At 29.3% G+C, this 17,005-nt stretch overlaps 1 protein-coding gene across 4 annotated transcripts; it reads right to left on the bottom strand.

The window, feature by feature from the left end:
* Window positions 1–3,657: 3,657 nt before the first annotated feature.
* Window positions 3,658–14,161, bottom strand: LOC130900438 (gamma-tubulin complex component 2-like). Of its 4 annotated transcripts, XM_057811055.1 has the most exons (15): window positions 14,033–14,148; window positions 13,809–13,973; window positions 13,337–13,472; window positions 12,934–13,177; window positions 12,151–12,386; window positions 11,963–12,091; window positions 10,868–11,044; window positions 10,156–10,330; window positions 9,644–10,045; window positions 9,121–9,467; window positions 8,770–8,913; window positions 7,288–7,359; window positions 5,245–5,420; window positions 4,460–4,542; window positions 3,658–4,406 (listed from the first exon to the last, which is right to left on the bottom strand). In XM_057811055.1, the coding sequence occupies exons 1-14, from the start codon at window positions 14,083–14,085 to the stop codon at window positions 4,476–4,478; spliced, it is 2,523 nt and encodes an 840-aa protein (XP_057667038.1). In that variant the 5' UTR covers window positions 14,086–14,148; the 3' UTR covers window positions 3,658–4,406; window positions 4,460–4,475. The 4 variants fall into 4 exon arrangements, with proteins under 4 accessions (XP_057667038.1, XP_057667037.1, XP_057667041.1 ...); XM_057811054.1 differs by lacking the exon at window positions 4,460–4,542; XM_057811058.1 differs by lacking the exon at window positions 7,288–7,359.
* Window positions 14,162–17,005: the final 2,844 nt, after the last annotated feature.

Below are 17,005 nucleotides of genomic sequence, written 5' to 3'. Positions count from 1 at the left end.
ACTAAATCAGAACATTTGTAGAAAGAAAGTAATTATAATCGGAAATTAACTTATGCTCCTGAAAAGTAATAAATCATATTTTTATCTTTTTGAGCTTCTAGCGCCAAAGACATTTGTGTATGCTCCAAATGAAATATATAAATATGAAATCAACTACAAAGAGTTTTACAGATTGAAGAGGCTCAAATATTCTTGCTTATTTGATTAAGTTCTCTTCATTACCACCCTTCAGCTTTGAATCTCTCATGTAGCACAATTATTTTAATATTTTTTAAAACTTTATATAATGTGTAAAACTATGTATTCAAGAACCCTAAGAATATTTTTTTGGAGGATCGTAATAATGTACAAAATTTCCTTTCAAAATAAAGTGTACAAAAGATTTGACATCTTGACATAGATGCCGTTATATCTCAATGATGAAGCGTTGGATCTGAGTTTAGAATTGTTCATGGTTTATTTATATTGAGATTTCAAGAAACTTCAAAGAAAATAGTCTCACGAATTAGTTGACATCCGAATTTCGAAAAAAATAATTTAATCAAAATAACTATTATTTCCTCCACGAAGTAACAGGTCGCACTCCATTATCGTGTTATTGTAACGAATACAGATTGAAATACGCTTTATTATATATCGTTTAAGCATAACAGGGAATTTCATATCCAAAATTTTCATATTTTATACCTCACAAATTTCTATAAAAAAGTCTATGGAATTCCTAAACACCCTATATAATAAAAGGAATATTAATGTCTTATTAAAAGTGAGATAAGAAAAGCTTAAATAGCTACCTAAGCCTATACTTTTATCTTGTATTGATAGTATGTACTGTATTTTAATTTGATGCGATGCCCTATTTAAATAATAATTAAGCAACTATAGATTGCAATGTAATGTTACATACATATTGAAATTATGTCAATGACATTTTTTTCCTAAAAATACGAATTGAAAGTGCAGAATATCAGCATAAAATTATAAAATGATTGTTTACCTTCAATGTATTTTATAGTTCCAAATGCCAAGCACCCATTAAAGCTCTGAACTTCAATGTCATAAGTTCCAAGCTGATTTGGGAATCCTTGAACAAGTTAAATGAGCTAGACAACAAGACGAATTTTACCCTCCAAATGGTTCCTGGACAGAATGTAGTGAAGGGAAATTAAATAACAGACTTCCTGAAGCAGGGGCCTATAAATCCTTCGTAGGACCTGAACCCTTCTGTGGAACGGGCTAGAGGACAATAGAAAAAAACATTAGAAAAAATGTAGATATGAGAAAAAATGATTAGTGGAATAATTTAGAGAGACTAAGACTGACATAGTTCTGCAATTAATATAACCAAAGATCTATTGAACCTAAGTAACAACAACAACAATCTTAACTATTAATAGGAATCTTGTCAAAGTTTTACCGCCTCTTTTGACACTTGAAGACACTAGGGTTCGGCAAAGATGCAACGTATAGAACGAAACATATGTCCACATGATATTGAAGGATGAGAGGCTACGGAACTACAGAGTACATTTTACACTTAAAAGCGTCATTCCACATCCTGAACTTCTTGAAAGGAGTAGGATTAGTAGATCAGCTATAAACTTCCCGTGCCACAGCAAAAAATAGGATACAATAGATCTTTTAGGTCGCAGTCTATTCGACACCATGAATTACACACATACACTTAGTGTTCCACTATGATAATGCAAGGCCTCATACAAATAGTGGGAAATTAGTGGAGCTTGGCTGGAAAGTGATGTCATATGATGTCCTCATACAGCCCTGATCTTGCACCATCTGATTACCATTTATTTAGAGGTTTCGAAGCTAATATTCAACTCTTTCACTGTTTTGTTATTCTCATAATCCACTACTCAGTAATTATATCAGTGAAGAATTCTATTATATCACTTTGTCATTTTTTCTCGATCATGTGCATCATGGCGTCTGTAGAATAAATATTATTGATCATGAAACGTTAAAGATCATTCTTCCACCAAAATTCATCAACAAAATCCACTTTACTGTGAACCCCATTAAGCAAATTCAACTATTCATATAATTCTTCCAAAAAAGAAAATTGAAATTTGACTAGTTCTGAACAATAAAAAAATATTATCTTGAGTATTTTCCTCAGGATGTGTATTTGGCCCCAGTTTTTAAGTAGTATTTAAATAACAAGTACTTAGATTAGGTGAACAATTAGTATTAAATTAGCCACCGGCTTTTTAACGAACGACGTTAAAATGAATAAAAAAGATGAAAAAGCTGGAAACACCTTATCAATTAAATTAATAATGAAAACTAAACAAACTAAAACTAGTCTCCGACACGATTATACAAGAACAATAAAAAAAGTTTCAGCAACAAATAAATTTATTGAAAAAATTTAAATTCGCATTAACTGCGTATATTACAGATAATCCAGTCTTATCTGTGGAAATCCGGGATGGTTGCAGCCCTCAACTGAATTCCCACTTGTTGGAGTGGTACAACGCCTTGTCCTGTTGCGCGTGAATCGTTACGTGTTTTGTATGACAAACCAAAATTACCAGTATCATCCAGTTTATTTTAAGGGAGTAGTACCGGTTAAAATTTTAAAAAATTGATTTTTTCACATTTTTCGAATACTTTTACTTTCAAAAGACGTCTAAAATTTCATAGCGACAGTTGCTCCCAAACGGCGTTTTTTAATCTGCGCTGATTTATTTTTTGTAACCAATCGACTGATTTTTTTAATTCTTTGTGTGTTTTTTATTTGATTTGTTGTATTTTACCGTAATTTACAAGAAAATTGAATAAAAAATTAGCCATAGGAAAAAAGTGAAAAAAAATGTCAATTCTACATATTCTTTTTAACAGCCGCCAATTTGTTTTGTTTTTCAATTTCTTATTCAAAGATGGTAAATTACGATATAAGCTACCTTCCTAAGCTTTTTGAATTTTTTGTTTCATATTTACCAAATTCTGATTATCTCAGCGCAGTCTTAACTTTGACGCCCTCAATAAAATAATGTTAAAGAAAAAAAATTTATTTATTACCAAAAAATAATAAACAAAAAGTTTTATTTGGAAATATAATGAAGAAAACGAGCAAAAAAATATTTAATTATGCGTCATTATTTACCTTTATTACCTGTACTAGTCCCTTAAAAGAATTTATATCTGTTGTACGCTGTTCATCACTTTTTTGCTTTGTTTTAATGATTTAGGTAAGCTTAATTTTACAATTTTATTTGGATACGATGAATCGACCCGTTTTAAGGAATTATTATCTTCTCATTTATTGTGCAGCGATGCATCTAGACTTCGTCCAATGTTCAACCAACGTTGGAAGATGAATGTTGGCGCAAACGTTGGACGCAACGTGTAGTACCGACTTAAGGCTGTCTGTTACTTGGGCTGAATTTACTCTCGCAGCTCTTCATTTATGTACACGTACCTCCTAATAGAATTCTGTTTTCTAAAGCCATGTTTGAATACTTTTCAACCAGATATTTAAAAAAACTTAACCTAACTTAACTCCAGTTAAGTTTATTAACTAGATCTATGTAAAAGTAGTCTGTTATAATATCTAATTATTTTGTTGACAGAACATGTTTTTTTGTTGCCTAATTACAGGTTGAGGGGACAACTGGGCAAATAAAACAAATTCAATTATCATAATAATACTTAATACAATGACAAATACTTATCTATTGAAAACATAAATAAAAAGAATAACAGATCTTTTCATAACACACATCATATCGTTTCTATATTATTTTATATTGATAAAGAATATAACATAATATCGAAAATGGAAAAAATTAGGAGTCACCAGGTGGCGCTGAATTTGGCTTCTATAGCGATAAACAACAATACTGTAAAAGTGTTTGATGTTTAGTTTTTTATGTTTTTAGCGTTTTGGCTAAGATTTTCTTTATTTTTTCATTATTCGTTATTTCCTAAACTTGTTTGTGTGGTTAGAACAAAAAGTTGAAGTAATTGAAGTATCCCTTTTTAACATCATGGAATATATTGGAGTTTGTATCTACAGAGGTCAGGTATGACTTCCCAGCCTCATGAGATAACAATTAATCTGATTGATGTAGTTATAGATTGGAAATGCAATTGTTCATGTAAGTACGGGAGAAAGAGACTTGAACATATAAGCACTTTCACCGTTAAGTGTGTATTACTTTACTATTTAAATTTTAAATAACACTTTCTATTATTGATAAAACAAAAACATTAGTTCGTACTCTGGCTTTGTTGTTCACCCCTATCAAAGTTTGAAAGAAAATTAACAGATGTCGCCCACTCCGTAATTTTCGCGAATATTTTGTTATCCTGAAGAATCTTTGACAAATCTTTCCAAGCCGATCTTTTTCAATTGACCACTGTAGAACGAATTGAAATCTAACCTGAAAATTAAAAATCAATTATTTCACAGCAAAGACATTGTAAACCACCTCACCACTGGACTTTGTCGATTAGGTTATTCTTGGGTTATTGGGAACATAAGGACGACCATCTATCGAAGGACAAAGAGCAAGGATTCTAATAACAAATAATAGGAATGATTATAGGGTTAGTATTGGTAGGAGACTCCCTTCAGGTGATTTTCATTGATTTATTATTAATATTTTCAGTTACATAAGTATTTTTTTAACAGTTTCAGGGGTAGTATTAATAAGTTCCTAAAGTACATATTTTAATGAGAATAACTACGGGTTATGGGAGATTAACTCTGATATAAAATCTCCAAAACAGCCCAAAAGAATAGTTGTTCAAGAAATTGAAGTAGACGGTTTAAGGTGGAAAGTCGTCAGGAATATTTGTGGATGACGAGTTACAGTACAGTAGGGTTATCTTGAGCCTATATACATTGGACTTTCAAATTAATTCAACCATTCAAACATATTCAAGAATGAGAAACAACTAAAATAATTCAACGGGAAATATACACAACAAATCTATAGCATATTAATGAAGAAAAAACTTGATTTACATTATTTTCATACAAATTCATAGTTCATAGATAAGATTCATTTTATTATTAATTTACATATAGAGGAAATGAAATAAGGTGAGGCTAAATTGCATTCCTACTGTTAATATATCTTGCAATGCTGAGAATTAACTACTGTTTTAAATTTAAATGGAAACACTTCATTCGTTTAATCACTGAGAATTAAAAATTTATATGTTCAAAAATGTATTCCAAACAATAAGATGTATGGATTAAATTGAAAATATTACCTGTAAAGCAAATTGAATAATCTCTCGTGTTCACTGGTGTCTCTATTAAGTTCATTGATTTGGTCTAATAATCTTATTAAAGCTCCAGAAAATGAAACGTCGAATATTGCAATTTTTTCTTTAAAACTAAGAGTAGGTTCAGTGGGTTCGCAATTTCCTTGAAATACTAGTTCATTCTGAAAATTAAAGAAAACACAAAAATAGGTTAATGCAAGGTATCATTTTGTAATCGAAAGATACATTTTCAATTATGGCTTCAAGCATTAGAGGTATACGTTTTACAATAAATTGATGAAATAACTCTAAGCAATAATGTAAAAGTTATATAAAAGTCATACACAGTAAATGATAAAGAATAAGTAACTCACATCACACATTAATTTTAAATAGAAGGAACATACGATATTAGCATACTCAGTGTGATCTTAAATTACAAAATCTTAAAAGATGTACATTTTTCTCTTTCTAACGCGTTACAAAAGATTGATAAGTTACAAAATTATGCATGCAATTTTTTTAAATGTAATGTAAAATGTGAAATCTATTTCATTGGAAGATGAAAACAGAGTTGAAAAATTAATTGGACCGAAGTCTAGTCAAACCATACAAAAATGTGTTTTGAAAATCAAGAAAATGTTGATTTGGGATTTGTTATCCGTGAAACTAACAAAGAATAATGATTTACAAGTTTCACATATTTGTGGGCAAAACTTCATATTTTCAGTTATGCATATCTCACAAGAAGACAGCTATTTCTATTAGCAATTTACATTAAGACCTCAATTTTAAATCGGTCATCCTTTGCATTCGCCTGATCTACCACAATGCGATTATTGTTTAGTTCAAATCGAGAGCAGTAATGGGTCAACTGGGTACAACTGACTACTAAACAATTGCAAGGACTTGTTCGGTCCTAAAAGTATAATATCTTCAGATAAATCGCCTTTCACAATAAAATTAGTATTTTTGTAAAATCCCGAATTTAAATACATTTGATTTATTAAAAATTATGTTGGAATTTCTGAAACCGTCGGTGATATTCATACTGAGCACACTGTTTACAGTACCACTACACCAATACTCACAATTTCAGCTTATACCTTCAGTCTCTAAAGATGATAACTTGGTTATCGAAAGTGTTGGTTTAGTGGTAGTGTAAACCGTGTGTTCAGTATTATTAAAAATTCTTAACACTCTCACTTTGTATAAATTTTCAAAATAGATTCACTATTACAAAACATTTAAATTGTTTTGTTCTGGATGCAAATATCATCGTCATTACAGTTCATGCAACTGAAAGACATTCTTCTCGTTCTATATCTACAAAATACTAACTTTAGACCAGATGGAAAAAAAAGAAAGTACAAATAATATAAACATAAATGAATTTCGAAAAAGCAACAAATTACATTAATTTAAGGTCATTAATCGCATCTAATATTTTGTAAATTATTTTGCTAAAATTTTTAATTTGCCGCTGATAAACATGAAAATCGTTCAAATAATGCAACAACTTTTAATTCTCAATAAGAAGCGATAAAAATTTCGACTACGTTTTCCTGTGAAGTATGAGTCTATTGCGTCTCGAGATTCAGTTGTTTATTGTTCTCTAGCCTCAAATTAGTTTTAAAACCCCACATTCCAACTTTTAATTCAATAAGTTTATATATTTTATGTGACTTTCAACAGCATCATTATAAATCAAACTTACTGATAAAAAAAGTGAAGTAATGGAAGGTTATAAATTATAAAAAAGCTTCTGGTTAACATTCTGTACATTTTATACAGAATCGCCTCTGTACTACTTTAGTTAGTCAGTAGAAACCTACGCCACATTTGGAATATGATACTAATCAATACTAATATAAAAGATCAAATATTTTTATCACTATCTCTAATAACATGTATACAGAGCTTATAGTTAAGAATTTTATGGTGTGAACGAGTGCTGTGCAATAACAATAAACGATAACATCACATTATAAAGCAAGCTAATTAAACTGAAAATGGGAAATTTGCCAATGCCAAGCTTGCTTGTTATACCTGTGTAGAAGATTCGTATAAAGAATTGGGCAATGTACCCAATTCTGCTTCCACAAAATATCGATGCATCTGCTGTTAATGGTGCAAAAAATAAAAAGATATTAGTTTGGAATTTTAACTAAATCTATTCGTTACAACGATATAATAATTATTTTACAAGCGTTTCAAGTGATTACAACAAACTGGGTATCATATAATAATATTTTATTATCAATTTTTTTACATAATGTGATCTAAGAATAAACGAACTTTTATTTTCTATTTAGAAAGTTATAATTTTCTTTAATTCTAAGCTATCGTTATGTTAAAAAATAAGCAAATATGATTTTTTTTCAAAACTTGGTGTGAAATCTACTAAAACACTGCTAGCTTGAAAACAATCCATATTTTTTGATTCGGTAATAGACTTGTGAATAATAGATTAGTTACATTGAAAGACTTCATACTTGAAAGACCAATCAAAACCAAAATAAATGTTACTTTTTAAGAGGCAAGAATCCAGAACATGTTGATAAACTTGTATGTTTACAAGGGCATATTGTTCACAAGGAATTTGTTGCAGAAAGTGAAACTGTTAAAAGATAACAATATTTACATTGCTTTAAATTTTTTGTGTTCTAGTCAAATATCCTAAAACAAAACAGCCATTTTTATTGGATATAATGCAAATCAGATTTGTGTCATTAACCACACCTCATATTTTCCTGATTCATCACTGTGTATTTAATTTCTTCTACTCAAGTGAGTACTGCAATGAAAGAAGCTATACAAGCAGTTATGGAATAGGTACCAAAAACAGAGTTAAACAAGTTAATTGATATATAGGTAGAGCCATACTTCGTTTATTCGATAAAAATTTCGATTATTTTCAGGTTACACTGTGTACATAAACAAATAATTTAGAAATGAAAAAATTCGAGAAAAATATAAAAGCCTTATTATTTTGTACAAACAGAAAGCAAACCCATCACAAGTAATGTAATCTTAAACAAAAGAGGAATATCCCAAAAATTGTTAAGCTATACTCAGAAAAATTATATATATATATATATATATATATATATATATATATATATATATATATATATATATATATATATATATATATATATATATATATTGACAAAACCACCTCAGAGTACATACAAATCACTTTTATATGCATTAAAATGTGAAACATTTGGCAAACACTTATATTTATTTTTCCAAATGTAGTACCCAGTTTGACATTTCTAGATATAAAACTATACCCAGCATTACTCAACCACCATCTATACCTTCTCTTCTCAGAGTACATACAAATCACTTTTATATGCGTTAAAATGTGAAACATTTGGCAAACACTTATATTTATTTTTCCAAATGTAGTACCCAGTTTGACATTTCTAGATATAAAACTATACCCAGCATTACTCAACCACCATCTATACCTTCTCTTCATAAATTAAAGCAAAATAATCTATAATAATATTAAATATTTACCTGCACAAATTCACAAAATTCTTCACAAATACTCAATAACTTCATAATTGTACTTAGAATCGGCGGAATAGTTAACATGCAGTCTTTAAGACAACTGTTCAAAAAGTCCCAATGGCATGAAAGTATTTCATCTACATTTTGAACCTGGAAAACAAAGACAGCATAAAAAATAGCAAAATACAAAATAGAATCTAATTTCTTCAACTATTTAACTATTAAATATCCGTATTTATATTTAATTGCTAATTTACTTCATTTTAACAGTAATTTAATAACTAAGCACTGGCACCATAGATATAATTGGTATTAAACATGTCCAGTACTTTAAAACAACATATGAAATGAACTCACCTTAGCTATTTTATTCAAAAATGTACACCAATGAGGCTCAATGACTTCCACCATCATGTGATATTCTAAATTTTGTATACAATGTAACATTCTCTGTCTCAATGCAAAAGCCGCTCGGTAATGTTGAGCATCATCAAATGGAAACTTCTTCGCCACCTTATTAGATTTCCAAACTTGACAAATCATTCTCTCGATATATTTGCAATAAAATAAATGGCGAAATATCATTTGATAACAGGCTAATGATTTTCTATTGAGAATTAGTGACAGAGGCCAATGAACTTCATAGCTAAAGGAGAATGACTGGATCATCAATAATTTCTCTTGTTCAGCAACAGACCAATATACTACAAAAATATGACAAGAATTTTTGAAATTTATTTGAGAAAAAATTTCGGTTTAGAAAGAATTTTAATGAATATTAAGAAAAAGTAGTAATATACTAAATTGGTTTGGTATAATCTGTCCTTATTCTCATATTCAAACCCTTTCTATTGACAACAATTACAGACAATGTATGTACCTTGTTCCGAATTGGTTTGAATACTAAGAATCTTGAACATCTGAAATTGCAAATCGTATGGCAATAATTCAGTTCTTAAATCATCCTTATAAGGATCATCAATGGCACTCGATAATCTTAATGCCAAATCCATTAGGGATTCAATACAACTTTGATGAACATCAACTGAATATTTTCCCAACTCCTTTTCGCATAAACCGAGAAAAGTGACTATGAAATCGCCTTGATCAAGTAAAAAATAATGTTTAACTGATTTTAACCTTCCTAGGAGATCTTTTTCTTTAATAACTAAATCTAAAAGTGTCTGACTGGCAAACATATAAGCTTTTTCAATAGCTTCTATATAATGTTTTTCTTCTATTTTGTACTGAATTGGCAAGACTTTGTTCTTAACTGGTTTCCCTAAAAAAATCAATTGCTAATTAAATTTGAGTATCAAATAAATTTGAGTATCAAATAAATTTGAGTATCAAATAAATTTGAGTATCAAATAAATTTGTGGGTTTTCTTACCACACTGTCTAATCACGTTTAAGTATTTTCCAGCTTTAAGAATAATATCTGCTACTGGTTCTAAAAACTTGGGTATTCTCTCTCTACAAACCGCATATTTCTTTTCCCAATAATCAGCTGAATAGTCAACAGGCATATCTTCTCTTTGAACTACCTCATTATCTTCAATCAAAAACTGAAATTTTTTAACAAAATCAAATTGTATATATGGATATAAAAATACTTCAATTTATTTATAATATATAAGAAACAGGATGCTAATTTTTTTTATATCTCACTTGAATTAAAAGTAGAATTATAAAGAAAATATAGAAGATAAATAAAATGATAATGAAAATTACTACAGCAAAGTTTATAAATAAAGTGATGAATTTAGGTAGATAAGTAGATGCATTTATTGGCCCTTTTATAAGCTGATATGCAAGGATATAATGCAGATGTCACTAGGGAAACACATTATTGTCTTCTTAGTAACAACATTATCAACGTAAATATCAATAACGACCACAGATTCGATGTGAGTACTACTATCAAATACTTAACTGGTACAATAGTTACAAGTATCCTTGATAAAGAATTTTATCTTTAGAGTAATTTTTATGTAGTAATCTGCCTCTGAATGCATTTCTTGACAGTAAGTGACACTTTGAAAGTCAACATTTCCATACCATGAAATATTCTCTTTCAATTAGAAATAAAATTGTTTACAAACCTCGTTTATTGGATCTGATATTATTCCTCTGTATATCCACATTCCTAACATTTTCATATATGGATAACAAGCTGCTTCCATCAATTTTAAACATAATAATTGAGCTCTTTCGTCACCAATTGAACCAACAACATGATCATGAAGTAAACTCAAAACTTTCCCCCCTTTTGCGTCTGACTAAAAAAGAAATTCGACATTAAGTAAATAACAAATTTTTAAATATGTGTTTTTGTACATATTTCATTATTTTGAACTGAAGACCCAAAAAATAAGAAGAAAATATTCAACTATTACAAATATTTCAGAATTAGTGTAGTGAATTTTTTTTTTCGTTTAATCTTTAAGTTTTAGTAGTAAAATTATGAACCTTATTATAATGTCATTATAGGTCTCCTCTATTAATATGTTTTCGTAAAAGTTAAAGTTAACTTCACATGGGTTACATTACATCCTATTTTGTCTGATCTTGTATTTTATCAATCACATGAAACTGTAGTGCATAAACAGACAAAATATCATAAGAAATATTATTTTTATGTAAAAAAATAGCTATGACTATATTTCTAGAAAACTTTAATAAAGGTATAATTAAAAACGAGCAATTTTCAAAGCTGTACCTAAGCTAAAATGTGATAGAAATATGTGGCTACGAATTTTCATATAATGAAGAAAAACATATGAAGACAATGTAGACACAATATAGGATCATAAAATCTGTAAGTAGGCTATTATACACTAACGATGTGGACTTAATAACAAATTCTAAGAATGAAATCCAAATAATGAACATCTGAGTGTAAATCAATATTATTAAAACCAAAGTGATGGTAATAAAAAAGAATTGATAGATATAACAACTAAAATACATAATATCTTGGAAGTATACTGAAAAAGACAGAAAAATAGATTCCGAAATAGTTATCACAGTGATTCAACAACAAATTTTTTTGTAAAAAACAAAACAAAGCTGTGACAGGAAAATATAGATATGGATGTGAAAATATATGCAATTTCAAAATCTCAGTGCTATTCGGAAAGTAAAAAGAAGTTACCTTTATAAAAAGAAATATTTATTTTTTGGTCAACATCAGATACCTTACTAATTGTTGAGGCTATGTTAGCTGCAATCCCCAAACTCTGCATATTTCTCTGAACATAAAACCAAAGTTTTTGTATACTCAAGTTTGATGATCTGAATTCACTTTCTAGTTGTATTGTAAAAAGCTAAAACAAGAAACAATGATATTTTATATACTTCTATCATATGTAATCAGCAATAGTACCATATGTTCTTTGATGATATTTTGCATTGCTTCAGCCAAAGCGTTGTTCACTTGTCCGAATTCAAATCTCATTTTTTCTTCGGTAAACCTTTGGATTATAGAATAATGACTGGCTAGTGGTAATATTTGTTTAATTAGTTCTCTAAGTGATAAAGGAACATTATCATTTATTTTAAATGTTCTGGGACCATACAGATCCTTCAATTCTTCTGGTTCAATGTAACCTCCTGGTAGACCTGAAATTTTTTTGATTGCCACACTATGTGAAATTTCTTATTAATCAATAATACATTATCAAGAGATTTTAGATTGATAAGTGAATACCAAAAGAAGAAGTATATACATAGACTGGTATTAAACCATATCAAATAAACAGTTAAAACAATTTCAATAAATTTAACAACAAAAAATTAAATTATTTATAGTGAAAGATCAATTAAAAAGAACATTTCCAATGAAATTGGATCAGATACATAAAGTCATCAATGTAATGGAGTGTGCACCAGAAGAAAAATAAATCTACAATGTTTCTAGATTTGTACCAGGCCTTTCACAAAATTCAACATATAAGCTTGATCTATAAACTATACAAGACATATTTATACACAGATAAACTATAGAACAAATATTCTGAATTGATAGAAATCAATGCACACCAGATCAATATTTCAGGGTCTATTAAATTATGTTAAGTTAGTTTCCATAACCAAATTAATTTTTTTCAAGACTTCCGACACTTAACAAAATTTAAATGAGTATTTATATACCAATCAAATATATTACCTATCAAAATATTCAATATATCTTCAATTAGTATATTTTCTTGTGACACTGCAGGTACTGTTGGAACAGATTGATGACTAATTGTAGGAGAAAAATCCCAGGTCATGTTCGGACGTCTTTGCACCCATGAGACTACTGTAGGGGTGCTTGCTAAAGGAACTGTTGGTGTTGTATTTAATATAGACTTCAAAGAGTCATCTTTGGTTGATTTTTTTGTTACAGCCTTTTTCAAACGATTTTTTATCTAAAAACAATATTTCATATTTGAAAAATATCATTTAAATTTCAATAACATAAAGTAAGAAGAAATATCTTGAAGAAAAATTATTCAATAAACTTATTATTAACAAACTATAAAAATACATGTATATATAAACCAAAATCTTAATATTACATGACTCACTTGGGGTAAATTATCTTTAGTTAATTCTGTTGTTGCTGATAGTGATGGTCTATTACTCTTAATTAAAAATTCCTTTAAACTGATGTCCTGTGATATGTGATCAAGTAACTGAACAAAAGCATCTAACGAATCCACACTAAAATAAATTAATTTGATAACATGTATAAATACTTGAGAGGCTCAATGTAACATAATCTTAAAATTTTTTATTACTATACTACTGTGAGATTTTGTACATTAAATCACTAAATCAGTAAAACCAAGATATGTTGGAGATATAGAAATATATAGTTACAATATAGTAGATGTGATGAAAGAGAAAAGCAAAAATATTAATGTGGTGTTTTTTATTTTAACAAAAAAAAATACAAAATTCTCGAAGCGACTGTGGAACATAATATTCATATAAATAATAATCAGAATTGTTTGAAATCCTAATGAAAAGTGCAGTAATGTTTAAAACGTTACTTACTTCTTATCTTTCAAGTCGTTATATTTGGCCAGGAATGCACTTGAATCTGGAATATCTTGAGAAAGTCTTGCTAAATGATTCTGGGCAATTACTATACAACCACCTGAATCTACTGTTTGGCTTTCTTGTAAATATTCAACCAACTTGTTGGGATTGACTTTGCCACTAAATAAAGAAAATAAATTTTTAATTTGTATAATTTGAATATAAGTACGAAGACTGACCCTAAAGTGTTAAGTAAATCAGCTACAATGTGCTGTAATTTAAATTCACTCATTTCAAAGTCTTTTTTGAATTTCAATAAAAACGTTTAAAAATAGCAATTTTTCAAATGTCATTGTCAATTGTCTAGTTCTGTAATCTGATTGCTGTGGGATAAAAAGATATAGAAATTTATATTCCGTTTTGCGCGATCAGATTCTAGGTACAACTAAAAGGATTTCGACTAATAATTTTCAGTTTATTAAGGTTAAGGATGTAAATACAAATAACCTTTGCTATACAGACTCCTAGTTTACAAAGTCGCCTTCAAGCCAGTATGGACCTATGGGATCCAGTTATGTAGAACAGCAGCCAAATCTCACCCATAGATCAACCAAATGGACGGTGATCGTTTTGGTTGAAACAACTATATTGAATGATTTCGAAAAATAACTGGACGAATGATATAATTAGATAACCAGTAATGAAATCAGGAAAGATCTCTAAGTGAATTCTGACAATGCAGAAATAAGTGCCTTCAGTGAACGCTATTTAAATAGACTTAAAACCACCCGAACGAGCTAGCAGTGATTCTACTTGACAACAGTGAAGAAACCCAAAGATTAGAAAGAAATAAACTATTGGACTTGCTGTATCGTTTTTAAAAATATATATTGAGTTATATTGTTTCCTACATGGTACATACACGTGCAAAATAATTATCAAAGAAAACAGTGAGGAATAATGTCGCTGGACATCAATCCTAAACGTACTTATACTACACAACAAATAACCAACTTGCTACTTATAGTACTAATTAAAGTATACATTTATATATTATTTCCTATATAGGTACTGATTGCATGTAGTAATAGTTTCAGAAAACTTGATTGTAATTAGAACTGAAATATTCAGGTAAAATTTTAAGTGAATGGGAGATAAATTTTAATGATTTTATTAGAAGTTATTCTTAGAGTGTCATATATTTTCAGTTTAGGTATAGAGGTAATGTTACATGTGAAGTTTAAATATTTTATAGTGTTTTATAAATGGTCGCCTTCATTGGACGAAGCGCTTAGGGCCAATTTTACAACTGAAATTTAAACTTCAAACATCGATTTAAACTACAGATACCGTTTTTTTCAAGGTTTATAGATGACAACCGACAAGCTTCGGTTTAACCTTTACCGGTTCTGAATCAAGTTTAAACTTTTGTTTAGTGTAAAACTGGGAATTCCAACCTTACCTGGCTTTTTCAAATTGTTCACGATATCACCTTGAAGAGTACAAAGCTCATTTGAAATATGGACGGACCGAAAAATCTAGTATTGCCGATCACTCTGCCAGTCATAATCATTATATAAATATTAATAATGTAAAATTGTTCAAAAAAATGTATTGCTAAATGTAAAAAAAGTTTACATAGGGACAGACGGCCAATTCTTTACAGCCCACTCTATAGTTTACTAGTCAAGGAATAAATGTGAGGATTCCCGCCAAGGAGGCCCGCTAGAATTAATTTTGTCAGACGAAGTTTCATTGTTGGGAAAATTCAGGTAATTGTGAGGGTCGATGTAGTGGTAGTGTATGAATATCACCAAAGGTTCCAGAAATTCCAGCTTAGATATCACCTTAAGTAAAAGTTTTGGTTTGGCTAAAATGACTGAAGATATGCACTTTTTATTAGATGAACTCGACGATGATAAGAACAAATTATCAACGTTGTCGATTTATTCAATTCTAATGTACTATTAGAGTTTAGGTTATATTTCTGCTAAGGTGACAACTGACAAAAATGTGGCTTCAACTGTGAACTGCAATATAGAGAACTTTGTTTATTCTTGTCTTATACCAGCATTGAATCCATAGTTTTAAATTTAGTTTAATCTCCATTTTTATCCTAATTTACATTGTGTGATGATCTCACATTAACTTCTAGCACAAAAAGCTCTTCCGAATCAATATAAAGGATATTTCGGCAAAAAAACAGCTGCAACTTGTGGTGTGAGTATATTGTCAGAAATGAAGTATATCTACCCAAAGGTTTCTGATCTGTGTTGATTATTCCGTATCAATGGTGAAAGAATTATAAAATTTTCGCAACTAAAGCAAGAATTATTTAAAGATTTTTTTCATAATAACAAGTTTGCTTATTCAAAAAATGTTATTTTTGTGTAACGTTAAATTATATAATGATAAAATGAAGTGAGATCGATTGATATTGAGTTCATAAAATGGTATAATTTAATGAACTAACCTAATCAAATAGAACCTAACATTTACGTTGATCCATATTACTGATGAGAACTTGGTAATGATATGTTCCCTTCCAGCTGATTTATATTTCGAGACTATGACTGTTTAAGAACTTATACAGAGTCATAGCCATATGATAGGATTATTTTTACCCTATTATAACAGTGCATAAATTCGACACTTCTATATAAGTGGGTGAATCCAATCTTACTATAACACTACTTTTAGAAGTGATTGATCCCCTTAAATGGGACTTTTCGCAAACTAACCCATAACGAGAGAGTTTTTAAACGACGCGTTCTATGGAAATTTAAAACTGAAACGTAGCCTACAAAAACCTTTTTTTATTACTTTAGATCCGTGCATTAAGTTATAACTTTATAGTTTTTTTTGTGTTTATAGACCTTAATTCAGTTTTAAAAGGATTCCAATGTTCAATAATTGTTACTGAGCAGTTATTAGCGACATCATAGACATCCTTAAAAATGGTCGATGAACTTTATGTTCTGCGAAAATTTTTTCCAATATTCTTCGCACCAATAGCTAAAAAAGAACGACAGATCATATTTTTGGATTATTAAAATTCCAAACAATATTGGTTAGGTTAGGAATATTTGGGGCTAGTTTACTGAAGAACCACGAAAAAAACCCTACTCCAGTTTTATCCATAAATCAACACTTTGTCGTAGCATTTTGTGGAGCAGGCCGGCGCTCTCCTACACAATCGGCGCAATCTTAAA

This window comes from Diorhabda carinulata, chromosome X (assembly GCF_026250575.1).
Source record: "Diorhabda carinulata isolate Delta chromosome X, icDioCari1.1, whole genome shotgun sequence".
NCBI classification, from domain to species: domain Eukaryota; kingdom Metazoa; phylum Arthropoda; class Insecta; order Coleoptera; family Chrysomelidae; genus Diorhabda; species Diorhabda carinulata.
This window is presented reverse-complemented; position numbering and strand designations above follow the sequence as displayed.